At 31.7% G+C, this 22,873-nt stretch overlaps 1 protein-coding gene and 1 long non-coding RNA gene across 2 annotated transcripts; both read left to right on the plus strand.

The window, feature by feature from the left end:
* The first annotated feature begins 1,130 nt into the window (after window positions 1-1,130).
* On the plus strand, window positions 1,131-2,232 carry LOC133783955 (uncharacterized). The gene is made up of 4 exons (XM_062223525.1): window positions 1,131-1,234; window positions 1,500-1,586; window positions 1,814-1,982; window positions 2,116-2,232. Exons 1-4 carry the CDS (start codon window positions 1,196-1,198, stop codon window positions 2,169-2,171), a joined length of 351 nt encoding a protein of 116 aa, XP_062079509.1. The 5' UTR covers window positions 1,131-1,195; the 3' UTR covers window positions 2,172-2,232.
* Window positions 2,233-4,219: 1,987 nt separating this feature from the next.
* Window positions 4,220-5,857, plus strand: LOC133783956 (uncharacterized). The gene is made up of 4 exons (XR_009871046.1): window positions 4,220-4,282; window positions 4,562-4,680; window positions 4,827-4,984; window positions 5,555-5,857. It is a non-coding gene; the product is annotated as an uncharacterized LOC133783956 (long non-coding RNA).
* The last annotated feature ends 17,016 nt before the right edge of the window (window positions 5,858-22,873 follow it).

Consider the following 22,873-nt stretch of genomic DNA (forward strand, 5'->3'; position numbering starts at 1 on the left):
AATGCAAATGCTATATAATAATATAAGGTAGCCAGCCATAGGTTTTGTCCACAATATATAAATATTTATACCTATTAGCCCATAGCAGTTATTCTCGTGAGGATGACATCTATAGTACAAGATTTTTATATAGAAAATGAAGTAAAAAAAAGACTTAGTTTCAATAACTAGGTATTATGCACTTGCTTAGGTTATATTAATATAATCAATAGATTTGAGCTAGCTTGGAATGTACTTTGTGTTAAACCTGAATTTGGTTGGCATTTGAATTGAGTTTTTCAATAGTATATTTCTTGACAATTATAATTCATACGCACAAAAAGAAGGGATGGAAAATCACCTAGAAAAAAAGGGCAAGAATGAATTACAGATAAATGGGTGGTTCGTTGGATGTTTTAGTCTTAAATTATTAAAGACTTGTGTTTTTCTGATTTAATTAGCTATTGGAGTACTTGGTTGTAAGCATTAAGATGGTACCTTATCATCTTAACTTTTTGTATTCTATTTTTATCATTACAATTAAACTAATCAGGTTAGTCTAGTTTTACGCATTCTATTTTGGCCACCAGACTTCATCCAAAGTCAGTACGGATCCTGTCTTTAAGTAATTTTATTGATTTTTTACACGTGATTAAAAACATTACATAATATTTCTTGATACCCCATTTGATTCCATCTACTGCTTGGCATTAGCACATAAAGTGAGAGTTACTTGGTATCTTCTGCTTTGATCCTAGGTGCTGCTATTACTTACAATTTCCATCAAAAGTGCACCCATGTACTTGTTGATGAGCTGACTCCTCTTAGAGAAGAGTTACTAGATGCTATTGTGGCAAAGAAAGCTTGTGTTCAGATTAGCTGGGTTGAGGTAAACAAATATTGTTTTATATTCAGTTTGAAATGTTATTTGATTACATAAATTTATAAGTACATTAAAAAATGTTACTATAGTTTATTTAACTTTTTCTTATATTTGTATTGATTTTTCTGTAGAGAGTTGCAGAAGAAAAGATTTGCAATGAAATCCCTAACTGCAGCAAGTAAGTTTTTATTATAGATATTGACTATTCTGTGTAGATTTGCAATGATCACTCTAATCAAAGTATCACTTCGGGTCTTTATCAGCCATACTCCAACTCTCTCAGCGAAAGGTGTATCAGTCAAACTTGTAGACCAGGGAACTAGTGAAAACTGTATGGAAGGATACACGTTTGTGTTGGACTCGATAAACAGTGTAAACTTTTGGCCCTCCCTTTAATCTCTAAGAATACTATATATATAATGTGCATACATTATAACTTTTGTGTTGATAGTTGAGTATGCCTATTACAACAATCCACTCAAATCATACAGGCAGGAGGGTCAACTACAATCATAATAATTTTTAAATTTTAGGGCTGGATGTGATTAAAAGCTTCAAGATGTATATTCTTGTGTAAACTACACAATCACTACAATATAATTTCAATTGCTTGGTTTGCTCTTGCTTACAAATACAGTATAAATACCGGAATCAGTTGCGATCCCTCTTAGAACTAACTGGAGCAAAGATTCTTTCCATTGAAGGGTTTAGTTCAAGCAGTCAAGTATGGATCTCTCTTTTAAGGCAGCCTATTTTGCTTCATATGGTAATTATTGTTGTTGATTTTTTTTAAAAGTATTTTTATCCTATTTTTATTAAAATAAATAAAAACTTGTGGGAATTCTTTTATTTGGGGTCTGCTTTCTAGAAAGTAGGGTTGTATGCTTCGCATTGTTCAAACTTATCCCATCTTTTAGAAGTATCTGAAACATTTTGAATGAATTTTTTCAGGAATCGAAGCATGAAGAGAACAATTATGTTGTTTGTGTCATCCCTGGAGGGTCACCCTACAAATTTGATTGCTTCAATAAACTCAAAGTATCTAGTGTGAAGGAAATAGACTTGATGCGTGCCATTTTAACTGGGACGTTGGATCGATCCATTTTGATATCACCTTGTGGTGAGTTTGTTTTGCTTCTGTTTATATAAATTGCAGCTTTGCATATTGTCTCTCTTTCCAACAATTTTCTGTTTCTTACAAAAAGTAAATTCTCTGCTCATTTGGTTAATTGTTGCCCAAATTATTGTTGTAGCTGATCAAATGCTTCCAAAAGTCAATGGCCTTGGGTTTCTTGTTGGTAGAGAGTAGAATGCTCTCAAACTAAGCTAAATCTGATGTGTCTAATTTAATGCGGTATAGAAAGTGGTAAAATTAGAATAAACTGTTCTCTAATGTGTCTAATTTAATGGCTATGAAAAGGTTAGAATAAACTAGTAAAATTAGTATAATTGCAGTTACATATAGGCACTGTTGTTGAAACCCAAATCTGCCACCCAACTGAGTTTGACTTCTACCTTAACAGTCATGCTGGAATTCAGGTTCAATTTTTTTGCTTTGGTCATGTTTAATGTCTTTGTTAATTAATATAGAGTTTTAATGAAAGTTATGTCTTGTAATATATACTCTTGCAGGGAACCAGTCGGCCTACTCACTACCATGTCTTGTTTGATGAGAACAATTTCCCTGCCGATGCCTTGCAAGTTCTCACCAACAATCTCTGCTACACGTAAATACTATTCATTTTCATTTTTTGTTCTCCGATTCCAACATTCTATTGTGAACTACTTTTGTTGTTCCTGTTCTTGACCTGATACAGGCATTTAAGAGGCATAATGTTATGTTTTTTTTTTTTTTTTGTAGGATGGAAGGAGCAATGTGCCAAGTACTCTCCTTACTCCACATACTTTGAGGGCAAACTTAGCTTTGCCATGCCCAACTGTGTGTACAACCAAAGTAACAACTCAGAAAATGGAAACCATTCGGTAGTTGGACAAACTACAGAATCTCTTGCATCAAACGGTAAGCTCGAGGCATTTAAAGATCTTACCATTTGACTATGATGTTGAGGCCGATGTTTAGTTAAAACATTTTTATAGTTGCAATCTCTTGTATTATTATCCCTTAATTGTTGAGACAAGCAATTGGATCCATGTTGAACAATTGGATCCATGTTGAACAATTGGATCCATGTTGAACAATCAGTAAGTTGCTTAAAATTTCTGCTGAGTTGTTTATGTCAAGCATAAGTAGAGAAACGAGTATCAGGTTACTACTTGGGTATATTTTTAAATGAGTCCTTTGATTACAGTTTTTAAAAAGACGATGCTTCTTCCTGCCCTTCTTTATTATTGAAATTAATTCCCCTGCTCATGTATGTTGTTCGGTGTGATTATATGCTGAATATCATTCCTTGTATTTTCTCCTGTGTGAATTGATTTTGTTATTAATTTTTAAATTCTATACAAGTGTAACTTAAATAAGTATGTGAATATTTCAGCATGATCTAGAATATGATATTTTAATTATAAATTTACGAATTTGATATTGTTGTTAGAAAGTTACTTAGTAGACTTTGTCTGTTTTCAGTTGGTGAACACAGGAAAGGAAAGGGCAAAAGTCAGCCTTCTTTTTACATGGGCGGTAAGCATCTCTTTTCTTAACATAATTGTGTATAATTACTCCTAGATGTTGAAATTCTTGATTTCAGGTATTGACTTGCATGAAACTTATATAAATTTTTCTTCATTTTGTTTGAGACAACTGTGACAAAGTTCAAAGTGGGATTTTCCTGATTATCACATATATGGCTGTCATGAAACATCTAATATCTAACAATATTTGAACTAAATGTATGCTCTGGTGTATTGAGCAAAACTCATATTGCAGCTCTGAGAGCAAAATATGGTTCTTTTGTTATTTCATTGTTGCTATTAGATGGTTGTCTTTACTTGTCCCTAACTGACAAAATAATATTTTTTCATTACTCTCTTTTTCAAAGGCAAAAAATGTCCAGTTAACAATAATTTCCGCAGCTAGTGTTATGGTGCTCTAAATTTGATTATTGTACCCTTCCTAAGACTATTTCATGGTTTGGAAAACTATCTATGGCTTTGAGGTTTTTTTTCTTAAAAAAATAGATGTTAAAGGAGATAGCTTCTGACTAGACAATCTCTAGAAAAAGGTTGAGATATGACTTTACTTGTCCATTCAAGCCATTTTTGCCAAGTACTTCTGATTTCTGTTTTCCATGGTTGGACTATGTGCTCTTTCTTCTGCATTGCTCATATTTTGATGCTTCTCTGAATTTTCATAATGTGTTTTCTAACCAGGAAGGCAATGTTGCCAACCAAAGGGAACATCTAACTCTTCTCCTTGCCAATATTCACATTCAGAAAGCTAATAAGCAGTCTGTCTTGAAGGTATTCTGATTGTTAATTAAGGTTTTAAAGCTTTGACTTTAACTAATCCTCTTATATAAATTTGACTTAATGATATTTGGAGTCTAATGTCAAAACTGGATATTTATGCAGCATTGTTCCTTTGTAAATTTCTATTTAATTAGCATTTGAAACATTAGTGGTGAAATTTGGGTTTTCAATAAGGTCTTCTATTTCTTTGAAACTCTTTTATGACTCTTTAATTTAAGGTCAATCACTAGAGTCTTGCTTGGTTTCTCACCAATGTTATTGGTACTGCAGAGTTATACACAGTATATCCCTTTGCCAATCAGTGACCTTGATTCTTGGTTGAAGACACCCTCCATATATGTTTTTGATTGCTCTGCGGCTGGGGGAATATTGTGAATGCTTTTATTGAGGTAAAGCTTTAACTCAAAACATATAATGAATTGATATATGTATTGATAATTAAGGTGCTACGTGACATGAATTCATTATCTGTAATTCAGATATTTATATATAAATATATTTGTAAATATAGTGACTTGATTTGATGGTTTGGCAGCTTCATGATTGGGTTGCTTCTAGCTCCTCTAGATCCACAAGGGATTGCATTATACTTCGAGCTTGTGAAGCACATGAGACTCTTCCACAAAGTGCTGAATTTCTTGCAGATGTGTTTACGTCTTGTCTCACAACACCTATTAAGATGGCTTTGAGATGGTGAGCTTCTTCTCTTGTTCGTCTGTTAGGATCGCCTATCGCGTTTATACATCTTTATTTGAGATCATGCAGTTTTCTGGTTTTGCCTTGTGGTGTTTATTCCATATGCCTTGTGACGTGATTGGTTTGAATAGATGCTTTGAAATATACAGAAGTTAGCTAATCTCTGCCTCTATTTTGGGCAGCGAATGCTTTTTCTTATGAGACTAAATTTTTTTTGTTGTATTTTAAGTTGTGGATAACAATTGGTTTTTATTTTTTAAGATAACAATTGGTTTTTGTACTGTGGATCATTAGATCTGTTTTATTAACATAAGGATATAATATTTGCTTCTACATTTACTATCATTCTAGTCATAGAAATTTAGTATAGTTTAGTTACAAGTAATTTAGTTGCTGCTGTTGACAATTTGTGGTATCTAAAAGATGGAATACATACTGTAGTCTTGAAAAAACTTTCAGAAAATGGTAAGAGCTATGTGGGTTTTACAATTTTATTTTTGTATGATACTTCAAGCACTGATCTGTAGACTTATCTCAGTTTTTGGTGGATCCTACTCCATTTTCTAGGATCTTGCAGGCAAAGGACACCAAATGAATTAGATAGAGAGGTTAAGAACTTGAGGGTGGCATTTACTGACTTGTTTTTGAAGCATAACACTTTCAAAGAAACTGCAAAGCCATCGAGATATTGATGCAAAGAATGGAAGAATGTATTTCACTAATTTTTGTATACATTTCTTATTTTGTATTTAGTGATAAAGGAATCTGAATTGGGCATAAATTATGTTGTAATATGATTTCTTAAGCCTAGACTAGTAGACTAAATATTGTAATTACATTTGAGTAATTAATAAAAATCTATTTATGTTACCTTATTTGGCTTCAACTTTCATATTTGTTTTCCTAGTTTTGTGTAAGTAAAAAAAGATTATGTTCCTCAAAGCTAATATAACACACGTGTTATACTAAAGTGTAGTATAACACAAATAATGTGTTATACTAAAGTTTAGTATAACACAAAAAATGTGTTATACTAAAGTACAGTATAACACAAAAAATGTGTTATACTAAAGTGTAGTATAACACAAAAAAAGTGTTATATAATCGACTATAAATAACGTAATTCGACACTTATCTATATATTAAAATAACACAGAAATTGTGTTATCGTTGACAATACAATAACACATCTGTATAACACTGATAAAGTGTTATGTAAAGTACCCTGACCTACGATAACATAGTCGGTCTTAACACATCAGAAAGTGTTATCGTTTGTTTTGATAACACATTTCAGTGTTATTAAAAGCATTTTTTCTTGTAGTGTACGAGGATCGACCGATTAGCATCCTGGATAGAGGGATGAAGGAACTACGGTCTAAGAGTATTCTGATAGTCAAGGTCCTATGGAGTAATAGTTCAGAACACGAGGCAACATGGGAGTTGGAGGAAGACATCCTAGCACGGTATCCGGAATTGTTTGGTAAGTAAATTTTGGGGACGAAATTCTTTTAAGTAGGGGAGAATTGTAGCATCTTAGAATTTTACTTAGCTAGCTAGATAGTAGTAGTAGTATAGTAGTAGCTTGTAGTATTTTAGATTTTGTGGATATTGGTACAAGTCGGAACTTAGTTGGACACTCATAGAAATAGTTATTATTTTTATAAGTTTAACCTATAGTTTAGAAATATTAATTATAACATAAGGTTTGATGAATATTGCTGGTCATAGAAATATTATTCACTATAACCTAAGGTTTAGATAGAATTTTAAGAGCATGACACTTGTCATAGTCATGTTTATTTGAGGATTTAAGCATTTTAAATGAATAATTTAGTAAAAGAAGAATCTAGAAGCTCTAGAACCTTCCAACACCTACTAGAATCACGTATTACTCAGTCAAAGTTGTTTAATCATTTTCAAAAAAGCTAAAAAAAAGTGCAAATACGTGTTTGATATATCAACGTATGCCGATATATCGCAACTATAGGGGTCGATATATTGCCTATGTGAGATACGGAAAACACGTCGACTTCGCATGACCGAAACCACGGAGGCTCGAGAACATAGGGGAGGCGATATATTGCCTATAGGGGCGATATATCGGCCCCACCCTCACATTTTTTAACTCCGTGGAATCCGAGCTTGAAACAACCCTTAACCTCTTGGACCTGCCTCTAAACATTTTTGACCGAGTTCTGGGCATCTGTTGAACAAAAATTCAAATCTTTTTCATTTTATATTCATTTATTTATTCATTTTAAAAGGGGTAAGTTTCAATCCTTGAACTCTATAAATAGGACCTAGTACTCAGCCATTTCCTTCATTCTTCAAGCATTCTTCAGAGCCTCCAAGCTGCTAAGGTTACTATAGAGAGAAACACTTGGGTTTTGGGTTAAAAGCTTTTCCAATTTAAGCTTTTATAAACACTTGGGAAGTAAGATAGAGTGATTATTCGGTATCGAGGTGTAGATTGGGTTCTAGTTCATCCAAGGTATTATTATTCTCAGATCTAGTTCATCATAGTTCTTCTATTTTCTTCCATTTTCTTTCAGAACCTAACTCATTCTTATGACTTCTTGGTTAGGTATTTCAGTTCTTGAAACTTAAGGTTTTTCGCTAAGTTTTTATCTTAAAGGTTTAGTTCTCTTTTTCTTCTCCTTTTCTTTAGAAACTCGTGGTTCTTATGTTGGTTTTTAGGAGGGTTCCAATCCCGTTCTTATCTCCATATCCCAATTTTTGGTAAGAAAAATAGGTTAGATATATGTGTTTATATGTTTATGTGTTATGATATGTTACGATAATATGTTATAGTATGTGATATGAATATATGATTTATGTTTTATGTTGCTTGGGGCTTATAGTTGCTTAGATAGCAAACCCCAAGATTATTTTTATATGTTTTATGTCGCTTGGGGCTTATAGTTGCTTAGATAGCAAACCCCAAGATTATTTTTATATGTTTTATGTCGCTTGGGGCTTATAGTTGCTTAGATAGCAAACCCCAAGATTTTTATCATTATCGTGGGTTTAGAGTTATGATTTACCTTACCTCGCTTAGTAGACAGAGGACCTAGATGGGTTATCATATACTACTTGTGATCTAACCTACCTCTATTAATAGACTGAAGACCTAGATGGTTTTATCACATGCCACGGTAATGAGTTAATGGCTATTAATATTGTAGTCCTATATGATATATGTTTTTACATCATATGTTTATAGTATATGTTTTATGATATAGTCTTATGTTTTATGATGTATGATGTTAGTAGATTTTCCTTGCTGGGTATTAGGCTCATTCCTTTATTTTAGAATGATGCAGAAAAATGAACATGGAAGGCGGGAAGGATTCGTGGCAGCTCGGCATGTGTGTTGAGGATGAATGGACTGAATGAACTGCTGGAAGATCGAGGATGACGTTGTTTAAAGTCTTTTAAATTATGTTTTATGTATTTTCCGCATTTAGTTTTGTAAAAAATTGATTTAGTTTAAAGTTATGTTTTTGTTTTAAACAAATGGGTACCCATACTCCATACCGCATACTTTATTATGTATTTCATATTTTATTAAATAGCCTTATGTTATTTCTTATGTATGTTTCCCAAAATAGTAGCTATGTCTTAGTAGTTTTTAAAGGTCCGAGATCTTAGAATTAGTCAGGTCATTACACTTAAGACACTTAGTTCCTTGTAAATGATATTTCAGTAAACTAATATTAATTAATGAAATGAGATCTCTATCATTTAGCACCTCGAACCAAACTAAAAGGAAACCATCGTTTTACTTCTTCATCAGAAGCTATGGATGTTCATATCTATGATTAACACTCCCACTCAATTATACTATCGAGTTCCCAAGATGTATGTATGGACTAGTCCATAGGGTAAGCTAGTAACGAACAAGTCAAAAAACTACAATAATACAATCAGTTAGAATACTAACCACTCAGAATTGAGATTGAATTGACCTACGGTCAACTATATGATATGACTAGAATAGATAATAACTGTATATTTACTTATCCTATCTACTGTCAATATCGATCCAGTTTGATGTAACAAATACATCCGATCTTATATACTTTGCTGATATTCTAGAAAGAACATAATATTGTGATGTGTAACTAGATCATATCGTAGATTGGAAAGTCGGTGTAAATCCTATGTACTGACTAATCTTATGACTAACTTATTTTGAACATATAATCATATTTATATTCCACTATTATTACGTCTCTATAAATACGATTAGCTATATGCTCGGCATATAATAGAAGTTTATATTAAACAAATAATCATGACGATAAAACATGTGCGTAAAGTGATTGACCAAGTCAAAATTGATTTCTATTCTTTTATTGATAATAAATGAAATTATAAAGAAATTAGGTTTTAATTCAGGCATAAAACCCCAACTGTCGGAGCTAACATCAAGCGTACGGAACACAACTCGACCTAAGAGAGTCGTGGTTGGCAATATGATATGAGGGATCGGCCTTAGAGAGTCGGGCCTGAACATCACCTAAATAATCAGAAGTGTCGATTGCACTTGTTTAACTTATTGGTTATTAACTTGGAACATGTGCTTGTTTTAGTTGAGTTTTATTGCTAAGTGTATTGTTTATACTCTGTTGCTTATTGTATTTGATGATTTGTGTTTTCTTGCTAGACCTTGGCTCACGGGTGCATGTAAGGGAAAGGGAATGTTGGACTAGCCATGAGTTGGATAGCTTTAGATGCGACCTGTACATTTGTAGCTGCTCGAGCGCCACGGCTGAGGGATCAATAGGGACTAGAACTAAAAACTTAATTTTTCTGCTTAGGTCGGCTTATGTAGTAATTGATTTTGAAGTTGTAAATGCCTTGTAAACACTTATTTTTTGGGATCCCTTGTATAGACTCAAACTTTTTAATGAAAACAACTATTCCATTGATCAAAATATTTAAACCCTGATCCGTTAATTATCCTTACTTACACGCTTATATCCAAATGGCTTGATTAGAGGGTCCAACACTATTTAAAATACACAGTGTAATGGTCTTGGCTATCCAGGGCGTTACCAATTTTGGAGCCCCAAGTCAGAGGCATCAACGATGCGTCGTGTCGCTCGTTTGTGAAATTAACACCCACCCAACGTGTGGCCTGGTTCTAGGTGATGCATCGTCTAATTGCTGATGCATCACCTTGTGCCAGGCAACATTTTGCCTGGGTCGTCCGTATGATATCGTATAGTGACGTGTTTTGGCTCCAAAATTCAAATTAAAATGCTATAATCTCATTGGTTGAGTCTAATGAGGTTTCTATACTATTTAAAGAGTTCGTTGGCTACTTGATCACTCACCCCTCTCTCTCTAAAAGAACTCATGCTCTCTTCATCAAGAAATATTGAGTTGTATGAAGAATCAAGGCTTGTGAATCCAAATCTCAATCTATTGTTGTAGCTTCAAGCAACTCCAAGGAGAAGGCTAGGAATAGAGATTTTTAAACAACAAATCTTCATTTCTGTCAAGCCTTGTTACTTTTGTAATTCACATAAATTCATAGACTTGTGATTTTATGTTTGAAGGTTCTTCTTCATGAAAGGTCTACTTTACACTTTGCTTATGTGTTTATGTACTTTGTGATTATCTTCCATTAGAGTTGAATTACTTGTGATTATTGCTTTCAGTTGGAATATAAAACTAAGGTTATAAGACTCTAGCACAACAATAAAAAATCTCTATCTCTAAACCTTTGCTTTGTATCAAAGTTTGTCTATCTCCAAGGTTTATCTACTAACCAAAGCTATGATTGAAAGCTCGTCAATCTCAGCCCTCAACTTCAAGTCTCAAGATGTAGTGAGACTAGATAGACTCTATGGGTCACCTTTTTAGGACACACACCTAAATATAAGTCCTAAAAATGTTTGTGGAGTTTTTAGAACTCTCACTGAGAGTCCTTACAAAACACATTGTAGGACTCTCAATGAGTGTCTTAAAAACATATGTGAGTCCTAAAATAGTAAGGTGAGAAATATTTGAGTTGAATTTCAATAGTGACTTTTAAGTATTATAAAAAAATCTTTAAAGTGAAATAAGGGCGGGCTCAAAAAAAAAAAAGATTAAGCGGGAAAGTAAAAAACTAAAATGAAGTGTTAAAACCAAATACCTCATTTCTCTCTCTCTCATTGTTATTCTCTCTCCCCCAAATAGCTCCTCCATATGATAGCTCCATCTCCATCCATCAGCTCCTCTCTCACGCCTCTTTTGTTAACACTCGCTTACATTTGGATCTTAATGGGAGTAGTTAAGGTGAGGGTTTTATAATTTTTATTACTATTTTTTTTTAAATCTAGAAATTTTTTAAGGGTTTGAGAAAGTTCTCCTGACAAGCTGAGCTACAATTTCTGAGATTTTTTAGAGGTGTTTGAAACAGTGGGTATGGAGAGATATGGGTATTTCAAATATTTAGCTTCAAAATACTTAGAGAGTAACAAAGCTCTTGGGCTCTACTATATAGTCATATTGAATAGAAAATGGCATAATTAAGCTGGATTATATTCATTTTCTACTATATTAGATTGATCCAAAAAGAAAAGAAATAGATAGCATATTAGTTTTGCTTGAAATACTCATATAACAACATGGGAGCCTCTCTCTTGTATTCCCTAACTATATTTTTTTTGTCGTTTGTTATAATGAGAAATTTAGGAAAATCTGCCAGAGTACCTCTAATATAAGCAAAGCACTTTTATGTCTTGTTTTCATGAATATTTTATTCAGGCATATAAATTGTTTAAAGATTGTCAGCCAGATTTAGAGGTTGAGAAATATAAGATTTTTGAAGTTAAAGGACTCATTCAAGTTGGACGGATCAATGGAAGTTTTAACTTGACAAGAGCTATGGGTAAGTTGCGTTCATGAAAAATGAGTGAGTAATTCAACACATCTCATAAATATAATTAAGTAATGACTGTATTGAGTGTGTAATTCAGTTTTGATTACTAGTGAAATGCTCAAGACGATTCACAAATTGGATGTGTATAGGCTACTAAGGTTGTACCAATATAAATTTCAGGTTTTTATATTTATATAAATATACATGATCTTGCTCATACTTGATGTTGTGTTTTCTAATTGCTACTTGAAGTTTGAATTTGTTTTGATTGTCATATTATTTGTCTTGGAGTGGTGTTTCAAACATTTTCTTTGTCTTTCCTTTAGAAAACGAATACAAACTATGCAGATTTATAAATTGAATAGTGCACTCATTCTTAAATACTGTATTCTAATTTATATATATAACAATAATATTAATTATAGAAACCTTTCTATTTAATTTATTTTCTTTTCCCTTTCTGTACAATAGTAACAAAAAATTAAGGAGCAAAACGTAACGAAGAAATTAAAAAAAAACAAGTAATATGAGAGATGTCACTTAAATATAAAACCAAATTAAAGTCATTGGAAAAGAGTAATAAGTTAGCAAAATGCGCTGCTCCTATTTTGGTCTCGTTGCTGCTTGTTTAACGCCCAAAATGTGCATCCACTAAGCGGTAGTTATAGTATAGATCGGGCGGTCGATTCTACAAGGAGGCAATGAATTAAAGTTAATCAATAAATAAAGTTTAGAGATAAATAATATGAAGAAAATAGAACAAGTGATATTTTTGTTATTTTTAAGATTTAAAGATTAGAAATAAAGATAGATTTAAGTGTGATGTAACAATAAGTAACAAGTAGGAATGATCAAGAGTCACCAATATGCATACTCATTTTTTTGGATCTTTGATTCACAAAAATTATACAAATGGATAGTTCACATCCCAACTATTCTTTTGGAAGATTTAACATTGAAGCACAAATATATTTTACAAAAATATATTTAAATGATTACTATTCTTTACCAAGGAAGGATGAGATAAATCTTATGAGAAATCTAAAAATGACATTATACCATTGGTCATAATGCAATAAAAGATTGGACATAAAACCTAACACAAATATTACTTTTACTATTTATAAAATACATAGAAAGAGCATGACTAATTCTATATAGATTTAGCAAAAGTAAATATATATATATGAATGAGATGCAGAAAATGATAAAGATATTATCTATATTATTTTCACTAATTTTCACTTCAAGAAAAATGCTTTTAATAACACCAAAAACGTGTTATCAAAACATACCATAACACTTTTTGATGTGTTAAGACCGACTATGTTATCGAAAGTGTTTGACAAAATCTATATACTATTAGTAAACATAAATATAGATAACAAGATGAAAGAATAGAGATGAAAAAAAATTAAATCACTCAAATATATAAACTTTAAGCATAAGGTGAATCAAAAATACCAAACAAAGTCATAGTGCATATAGGATCATCCTAACCTTCCTAAGAAGGTTAGCATATTATGCTAGAAATTCTTATGAAATTCTAGAGAGAAAATTTGATAAATAAGACTAAAATTTGGTAGAGTTTTGCTACCTAAAAATTACATAGAAATTGTGAAAGAAGAGTCCCTATTTATAGAGGGAGAAAAGGACTAAAAAGAAATTAAACAACAATTTGGGGTTTACAAAATAAATATAAAATATTAATAATAAAATATGATTTTGAAAAATCAAATCTTATTATAAATATTAACCTAGTTATTTTGGTGTATGGTCAATATACCCTTTTTCTAAAGCACCGAAAAAGATGAGCTTTAAAGCTCAAAATGGAAATTTTGCAAGGCTCAATTCCCACAAAATATGGGTTGAAGGTGGCTGGTGGCAGATGTGGGTTTTGACCCATTCCCAGCCAATGGGAAGACGCCATGTAGGCGCTGACTGGGAGACGAAAAGGGCTGAGGTGAGTTGGGCTTACGTTGGGCTTGAGAAGGCTGGGTCTTTGGGCCTTCGTTGGGGTGCTGGTAGGTGAGGAGTTGATCGGGTCAACGGCTGGAGAAGGGAAAGCTTTAGCTACGTTGAAGGAAGCTTCAGTGGGCTACTGGAATGCTGGGCTGTGTTGAAGAGGCTTTGGCTATTGGGTTTGTTGGGCCGCTGGAAGGTTCAACTAGGCCTGCTGAGAAGGAAGCTCGCGGACACGTGACGCAACAAGGGCGCGGACATGTGGCATGCAGGGGTGAAAGCGGGCCTTCAGTTTGGGCCTTCGTTTTGGGCTTCAAGAATGCCATTTTTTAATTGTTTTTCATATTTATCTCTTTATTTCTTCTTCTTTTTCTTTATGCCAAAATGCACTTTAATTCTTACAAAATAACAATAAATTAAATCATAATCAAATATTTTCATTTACAAAATAAATTATATTAATTTCATAAAAATATTAATTAAACTTAATTTATTTTGACCATTAAAATCATTAAATATGCATTTTTCACCACTAAATCACCACCCCCAACTAGCTTATTGTTTGTCCCTAGCAATTCAAGCGGATAAAATTATTACCAAGATGAATTAGTGAGCTAAATTATGAAAAATTATTTAAAATAATGTTTAATGAGAATTTAGAAAATGCTATTTAAAACTATCTAAGTTGTAATTCAAGAGTTTTGTGTGTGTGCACCAAACCATATCGTTCTTTCCAAAGCTAACACAAACAATATTGAAAAATTACCAAAGAATAAAGTCTCAATTCCAAATTCTCACAAAAGTATTGAAAGTATTTTTATGGGAGATGGTTGACACTCTTAGAGTTGGAAATTTATTAATTCACACTCAAAAATTGATGTTATTGTTTTAGGAAAAACAATGTTAACGAATATTGATCAAAAGATAAGCTAATAAATTAATTGGAATCTAAATGATATAAGAATCTTCTTGGATTTTACAAAATGATATTAAGAGCCAAAATAAAGAACAAAACAAAAATAAAATACACAAACTTTTTTTTTCTTTTCTGTTTTTGATGACATAAATTGAAAACAAATGTAGAAATGTTTATTTGACATTTTTTTTTCAACAAAACTATAAAAAAATGTTGATGAAAAATGTTACTTTTGTTCTCTTTTTTTTTCTTCCTTTTTTTCATTCATTTTTTTTAATATATTTCTTCTTTTTATTTTTTTATAATTTTTTTCTTTATTTTTATATAATTTTTTTTGACAAGAGACAACATAAGAATAAAAAAAATTTAAAAGAAATTAAAAGGAAAATTACAATAAAATACAACAAAGGCTCTTTAAAACAAAAATTATCCCTCTAGTAAATTTCATGTTTTATGTCCCAAAAATTAATTTTACCAACTCAAATGATCAATAGAAATTTTCAAAGTTGTTTTCTCATTCTCACATCTCACAAAAATTAAAAGTTTTAAACTTTAGGATTTTTCTCAATTGAATGTGTGAATTTTTTTTTCAATGTTTGGTTGTGCATGACATTACTCTAAAAAATTACTTCCTAATAGTAAAAATAGCAAAAACCATCTCACAAAAAATTTGTTGTCATGAGTTTTGCAAACATTTAACTCAAAATTTCAAAATGGTAATCAAAATATATTTCAACGCATGAATATGCCTATTACCCCAACTTTAAATGAGACATTGTCCTCAATGTCTAACGTTAAGCTCATTGTGAGAGAAAAAGGGAATATGATAACCAACAAAAAAAACAACAAAACCCCAAAAGTAAAATTCGCAACATAAACTAAAGACACATTAAAATAAAGCATACTAAAAAGAAAGATAAAACCTAATCAGTCATTGGTAGACAAAAGTATCTCTCTCAGGTAAGTATACCAACTACATATTTGCATACTATCCTGTATCAAAAATGAATTTTCTTTTATCCTGCGTCTCAAAAATAGAAGTGTTAGTAACATTTTCGGGATAAAGAAAATTTTTGGGTTCAAAATTGTGGAGGAAATTGGGTGATTGTTTCATTGCAAATATTTTGATGATTCCCTCAACGATTAAATCTACCACATCAGTATGATTGCTTCTATTTTTCTTTGGAGTGGTTGGAAGAATTTCGGTATGGGAAAGAATTTCACTCCAAATGGGAATAGCATCATCCTCATCGGGTTTAGAACTGAGAGTAGGGGATGGTGTTATGGCCTCAGGTTGGGGCGAGAATTGACTTAAATTATGTGAAATAATAGTGTTGGTCAATTCTGAAAATTGAGTACTAGTTTCCCTAAAATCTTTCACAAATTGTTTATTGAATTCTCTTTGCTCCTCTATAAATGTGTGTAAAGTGTCATCTAAGGAATTTGTATTAGTGCAGACATTATATGGAGGTTCATGTGGGAAGTTAGTAAAATTTTGTTCAAAATTCATGTGAGGAGGCGGTGCATGGTAGTTGTACTCAGGCTTCCAACTAAAATCTATGGGGTTGGTCCAACTAGAACTATGATTCTTAAGGTCGACTCTTTCAAAGTCACAATAACGTTCATCATAATCTACCTCGGGAACTTTGTAACTTTCTCTTTCAAACTTAGTTTCTAAGACCTCAAGTTCTCGGTATTCTCTTACACTAAGTTTGCATGCACTCTTAAAACGACGAGTACCTTCAGTAGCACTAGAATTATAGTTGTTTCCGAATGAAGAATAATACATTGGAAAATACATCTCGAAACGTTTATTTTCTTCTTCATTCATCTTTTTTTATTTTCTTGTGTGATTTTTTTTTTGTTATTTTGTTATTTTTTATTTTTATTGTTTTACTTTTTTCCAGGTCTATTTGAGGTTTTTAGAACGGTCTCACTTAAGACCCACACTTTATCTAGAACTCCCCGAGATTGCTAGATAATTGTGGAGGGGTCACAATTCATAAAAACGGTCCTCTTACAACTAATACTTACTAGAACTCCCCAAGGTTACTAAGTATGGATGGAATTTTACTCAAATTGTCCTTTAAGCAAAAATTGCTTATGTTGACAAAACAAGCTTTTATTATTATTGTTGTTGTTGTTGTTGTTGTTATTAATTTTTTTTGTATTTTATGATTTTTTTTGTTCAAGATTTAAAACCTAAAAAAATAAATAAAATAAAAACTAATAACAAAAAAATGAAAAATAAAGATACAAATCTAAACAATAGAAAAACAAAAATGATTTAAACAAAAGAAATAAGATGCTCACTAAACAACAAAAATAATAGGAAAAGAAGAACACTAATACATAAAAGAGCTAAAAAATTTCTAAGAAAGTAACATTTATTTTTTTTTTTGTTTGAAAGATGATTAAAAACTATCTAAGTAACCAAAAAAAAACTAAAGTAACCTACAAACACATAAAAAAAAGCACAAGAGTAAGATAGAAAGAAAAAAAAATGTAACAAATCCTAAACACAAGCAATTAAAATAAAAAAACAATAGGAATAAATAAAAACTAAACTAACAAAACATAAGCAACCAATTTTTTTTTTTTTTTACTACAATAAAAGGAAACAAGCACCAAGAAGAAGAAAAAATAAGTTACCAAAATTAAATTAATAAGAGAAAAAAAAATTACACCACAACAAGCTTTTTTTTTTTTACAACAATAATAAATAAAAAGAGAGAAAAAGAAAACCAACAAAAGAAAAATAATAACAAATTAAACTAAGAATAAAACTAACAAATCCTATAAAAGAAAGGATAACAATATTTTTTTTCTTTTTTTTCTTATAGCACAACAATGTAGAAAAAAAAATGAAAAACTAACTAAAAGGAACAATAATAAAAAAAAAATAATGATAGTGATTTTTTTTTTGAGTAAATAGGAAAAATCTAAAAACAAAATCTTAGAGAAATATACACAAAAAGAAAATGATAGAATTACTCATCTCTTTTGTAAAATTTATTGAAATTTTTTTATCACTATTACCTCCCGGCAACAGCGCCAAAATTTATTTAACGCCCAAAATGCGCATCCACTAAGCGGTAGTTATAGTATAGATCGGGCGGTCGATTCTACAAGGAGGCAATGAATTAAAGTTAATCAATAAATAAAGTTTAGAGATAAATAATATGAAGAAAATAGAACAAGTGATATTTTTGTTATTTTTAAGATTTAAAGATTAGAAATAAAGATAGATTTAAGTGTGATGTAACAATAAGTAACAAGTAGGAATGATCAAGAGTCACCAATATGCATACTCATTTTTTTGGATCTTTGATTCACAAAAATTACACAAATGGATAGTTCACATCCCAACTATTCTTTTGGAAGATTTAACATTGAAGCACAAATATATTTTACAAAAATGTATTTAAGTGATTACTATTCTTTACCATGGAAGGATGAGATAAATCTTATGAGAAATCTAAAAATGACATTATACCATTGGTCATAATGCAATAAAAGATTGGACATAAAACCTAACATAATATTACTTTTACTATTTATAAAATACATAGAAAGAGCATGAATAATTCTATATAGATTTAGCAAAAGTAAATATATATATATATATGAATGAGATGGAGAAAATGATAAAGATATTATCTATATTATTTTCACTAATTTGATAATACATAGAATGTGCTATCGAAGAGATAAATATCGATCCTAAAGACCCTTCGAGGGTGGTTAGGCTTGGGAAAAACGTTGGTGATGAGAGAAAGGCAGAGCTGATGAAATTCCTGCAAGGAAATCTAGACGTTTTCGCCTGGTCTCATGAAGACATGGTGGGGATCAGCCTGAGCATCATCATGCATACCCTCAACTTGGACAAGAGCATGCCTGCGAAGTCGCAGAAACAGAGGCGTCTGGGCATGACTCGAGCTGCGGCCCTGGAAGAGGAAGTGGCTCGACTTTTAAAATGCGGTTTTATCCGCGAGGCAAAATACCCGATCTGGGTCGCCAATCCTGTTCTGGTCCCAAAACCTAACGGAATATGGCGGACCTGTATCGACTTTTCTGACCTAAATAAAGCATGTCCCAAGGATTGCTTCCCCTTACCAAGGATTTACCAGTTGGTGGACGCCACAGCAGGACACGAGCTCATGTCCTTCATGGATGTGTACTCTGGTTACAACCAGATCGCTATGAATCCTGCGGACCAAGAGCATACCAGCTTCATGACCCCAACCAATGTTTATTGTTACAAAGTCATGCCCTTCGAGCTAAAGAACGCCGGAGCTACATATCAGAGATTGGTCAACAGAATGTTCGTTAATCAGATCGGGAAAAACATGGAAGTGTATGTTGACGACATTTTGCTCAAGTCAAAAACTGTCGATGACCATGTTCCCGATCCGAGGGAATGTTTTGAGATCCTAAGGAAGTATGGTATGAGGTTGAATCCCCAAAAATGTACCTTCGGGGTGGCGTCAGGAAAATTTCTGGATTTTATAGTCAACACCAGAGGAATAGAGGCGAACCCAGACAAAATCAGATCACCTGACCAAGTTCCCAAACTTAGAAGTTGGTTAAATTGATTAACCAGTGTTTTTTTCTAAAAAACACGAGGTGTCGATAAAACTAACATGAGCTAAGTTTTTAAAATTAAGTATTCTGGACTCAACTAGGTTCCAAAACTTAGAAGTTGGTTAAATTGATTAACCAATATTTTTCTAAGAAAACACGAGATGTCGATAAAACTAACGCGAACTAAGTTTTTAAAATTAATTATCCTGGACACGACCAGGTTCCAAAATGTAGAAGTTGGTTAAATGAGTTGTTTTCCTTAAGCAACTCTCATATATGAGCTTCTTCTAGTTACAGGTGAACTTTTGTCATTTTTCTTATCTCATAATTTTGAAACAATTTTGTATTTTAACTTTCATTTTTGAGTAGTGAGATATTTAAATGATAAGAATGCATAATTTTTTAATTGTTTATTTTTTGTTTGCCTTAGCTTATTTTGTTTTGGATTTGAAATGGGAAAGAACCAAAATTGATTGATGGCCAAAGATAGAATAATCTATATACACATAAATATACTATATATAAACTATAGTACTCTCTTTCATATCCTCAAAGTTGGTCAGCAATAGATTTTAATGGCTAGAATTTGCCACTAAGATAAATTGATATGTATTTTTTGAATTTGGATTGAAGTTTAAGTGACATAATGTTGTGGAGACGCTCCTCTGTTTTCATATAATTTATTTTTATACATCTGGTTTAAATTTCTATTCTAGTATTATTGGTCCTAAATAAGTTTATGATTTCATGGGTTGTGTTGAAATGCCTATTCCCAAGTGCTCCCTCATTTGCTTCTACCTTATTTTTGTGCATGCATAATTGGAACATATAATATAGTACTAATTGAATATATATGTATATATTGTATTCAGGCACTCCTTGCTCTCATGCCCATGGTATGTATAGTTTCTCATTGTTTTCAACATTGATTTATGTTTTTGCTTGTTTATTTCTCTCTTGTTTTGGACATTTAGCATTAGCTAGAGTAGGATCTAGTGAGATTTAGTGTATTTTTCATTAAATTTTTTTATAATAAAAAAACTTGTTTGAAATAATTGGGTGAATCTTTTCTAGTGTTATCTAATGGTGTTCATGTTTTATTTACTCTGTTTATGACATTTTAAATATGTTTTTTTTCTTCTATTTGTTTGGTGTACATTATTCTATTATAAAAATATCCCATTTCCATTTTCTTTATTGTGATTTCAAAATAAATTGTGAAAGTCATGGACCCTTATTGGTGTTGATTACCATTTAGCTTTCATTCATATTTGGGCTTGTAGCAATATTGAAATAACCACCATATGGAAATAATGATTTGATCTCACCCAATGATTTTGGCTCCCTTATTATGGTGCAATTTGGTGCACTTTTCACCCACTAAAACTTGTTATGGATTCACTTATATGAGTATTTCGACTAACATTAACGAATATTGAAGAAATTAGGCTAAAACATTTTACTAGTTAAAATGCTAATGAACTTTTCAAGTGCATTTTTTTTATTATTGTTTTTCTATATGATTATGTTGGATAATAAGAAAATGTAATTCTCTTTATATTATTTTATCTTGTTGGTACATATTGACAGAGTTTCGAGTTCTACAATCAACTCTTGCAAACATGCTTTTTTCTTTTTGACCATTGAGCATACAAATACATTTCACAGCCAGATTTTATGATGCATATTTTGGTTCTTTAGCAGTTGTGTTTTTTATCTGGTAGTACATCATATACCCCACTTTTTCTGTGCTTTTTCCTCAAAGATTATGAATTATTTTAAATTCAACTTACACTTTTTATGCTTAAAGGTGGAAAGTGGCATGCTAAGCGAGACTTTGACACGTATTATGTTCGTAATGATTAACAGACTTTTTTTTTGACAATGTGTTGGTATATTGAGATAGATTTCTATGGATCAATACAAGGCAGCATTTGTAATTGATGTCTTTAGAATCAAATAATGTTTTTCACTTTTTATAAATTTACTCTTCCGTGGATGGTGATGTTTTTTTTTTCGCGTTTTTCTAGTATTTTCTTTTGAAATTTTAGAAATCTAACATATATAATATATTTTGGACACTCAATGCGATATAATTTTAAATCAAAGTAAAAAATGTAAAGACACTCAACGAGATTTTTTAGGACACGCATTTCCAGCCCTAAAAACATTCTTTTAGGACACGCGAAGGGAGCCCTAAAAAGTTTATTTAAAGACACTCAACGAAATTTTTTAGGAAACGCATTGCTAGCCCTAAAAATATTCTTTTAGGGCTTCCAATGCGAGTCCTAAAAACATTCTTTTAGGACTCACAACGTGAGTCCTAAAAAATCTCACTTTTTAAGGCTCTCAAATAGAGTAATCGCAGCTCGCGAGCCCTAAAAACTTTTGTAGGGCTCGCAATGCTAGCCTTAAAATGCCTTCTTTGTAGCAGTGTTGGCAAGACAAGATCAAGTTTCTTCTCACAACATTAAATGTGCACTGTATTCTTGACAAAAATTTAAAAACTTTGGAGACCCCAAATGATGATGATACTCAAGAGGTGATCAAAGAAATTAAGAAAAGAGAAGAAGATGAACTCATTTGTAGATACCACATACTCAATGCTCTATCGGATCGTCTCTATAATCTTTACACAAACACTACATTGACAAATGAGATATGGGAAACTCTTAAGAAAAAGAAGTACAAAACTGAAGAAAAAAGTGTTGAAAAACAATGACATAGATTATGAGCATTAAATGCAAACTTTAATCACCAACCATACTCATAGTCATAAATGCAAGATCAAGTATTTATTTAGAGCATCAAAATCAATAAATGCACATACCTCCTAATCCTTCCATGTGAGCCATTTTGCTTCAAGAACTTCAAAGAGAATCACCACCAAGATCACCAAACTTGAGCAAAGCCTCGAGAGCACTTGTGGAGCTATCCCCTTTTCTTCTTATTACCATATATCCTCATGACCACTTCTAACACCAATCACTCATATAAATACATGACATACTCTTATAACCTTAAGGGATTATATTTACTAATAGGGCTTAAGTGGTCCTTTTTATGGTATACTATAATTTAATGGGCCAACTATAGTATTAAAGGTGCTCTCATGTACCTCTAACATATAGTTAATTTATTAACCATCCCATTATGGTTATTAGTGTAAAATTAGGCACATAATTAATGATTGTGTATTATGGAATTAAACCTATGATTGTATTAGTTCATTATAATAATTCCAACATTCTCCCACTTGGACAATACAATCAAGCCACCATAACAATGTCTATCATTCCACATAAGGTAATCAAATAAAACATACATAACATCATATCTAGAGGATACACATATCATGTATGAATTGACCTTGTAGACATTCAATTCAAAACAATCATCAACAATCAATCCAAACATGCATGAGGTACAACAAAATTGAGATTATGCGCATTCATCTCGTTTTGTACCTGTCACTTCCATGAACAACAAAATATACGTATAAACATACATATGTAACAACAACAATAAAGAAGTGAGTTCATCA

The sequence above is a fragment of the Humulus lupulus genome, chromosome 6 (assembly GCF_963169125.1).
Source record: "Humulus lupulus chromosome 6, drHumLupu1.1, whole genome shotgun sequence".
Lineage (NCBI taxonomy): Eukaryota > Viridiplantae > Streptophyta > Magnoliopsida > Rosales > Cannabaceae > Humulus > Humulus lupulus.

What these genes read in the sequence shown, in the direction of transcription:
- LOC133783955 (XM_062223525.1), top strand. Translation starts at nt 1,196, where the DNA reads ATGGAAGGATACACGTTTGTGTTGGACTCGATAAACAGT. An exon ending in TGTTGGACTCGATAAACAGT is followed by an intron (nt 1,235 to 1,499) that starts GTAAACTTTTGG and finishes TTACAAATACAG; the next exon opens with TATAAATACCGGAATCAGTT. An exon ending in GGTTTAGTTCAAGCAGTCAA is followed by an intron (nt 1,587 to 1,813) that starts GTATGGATCTCT and finishes GAATTTTTTCAG; the next exon opens with GAATCGAAGCATGAAGAGAA.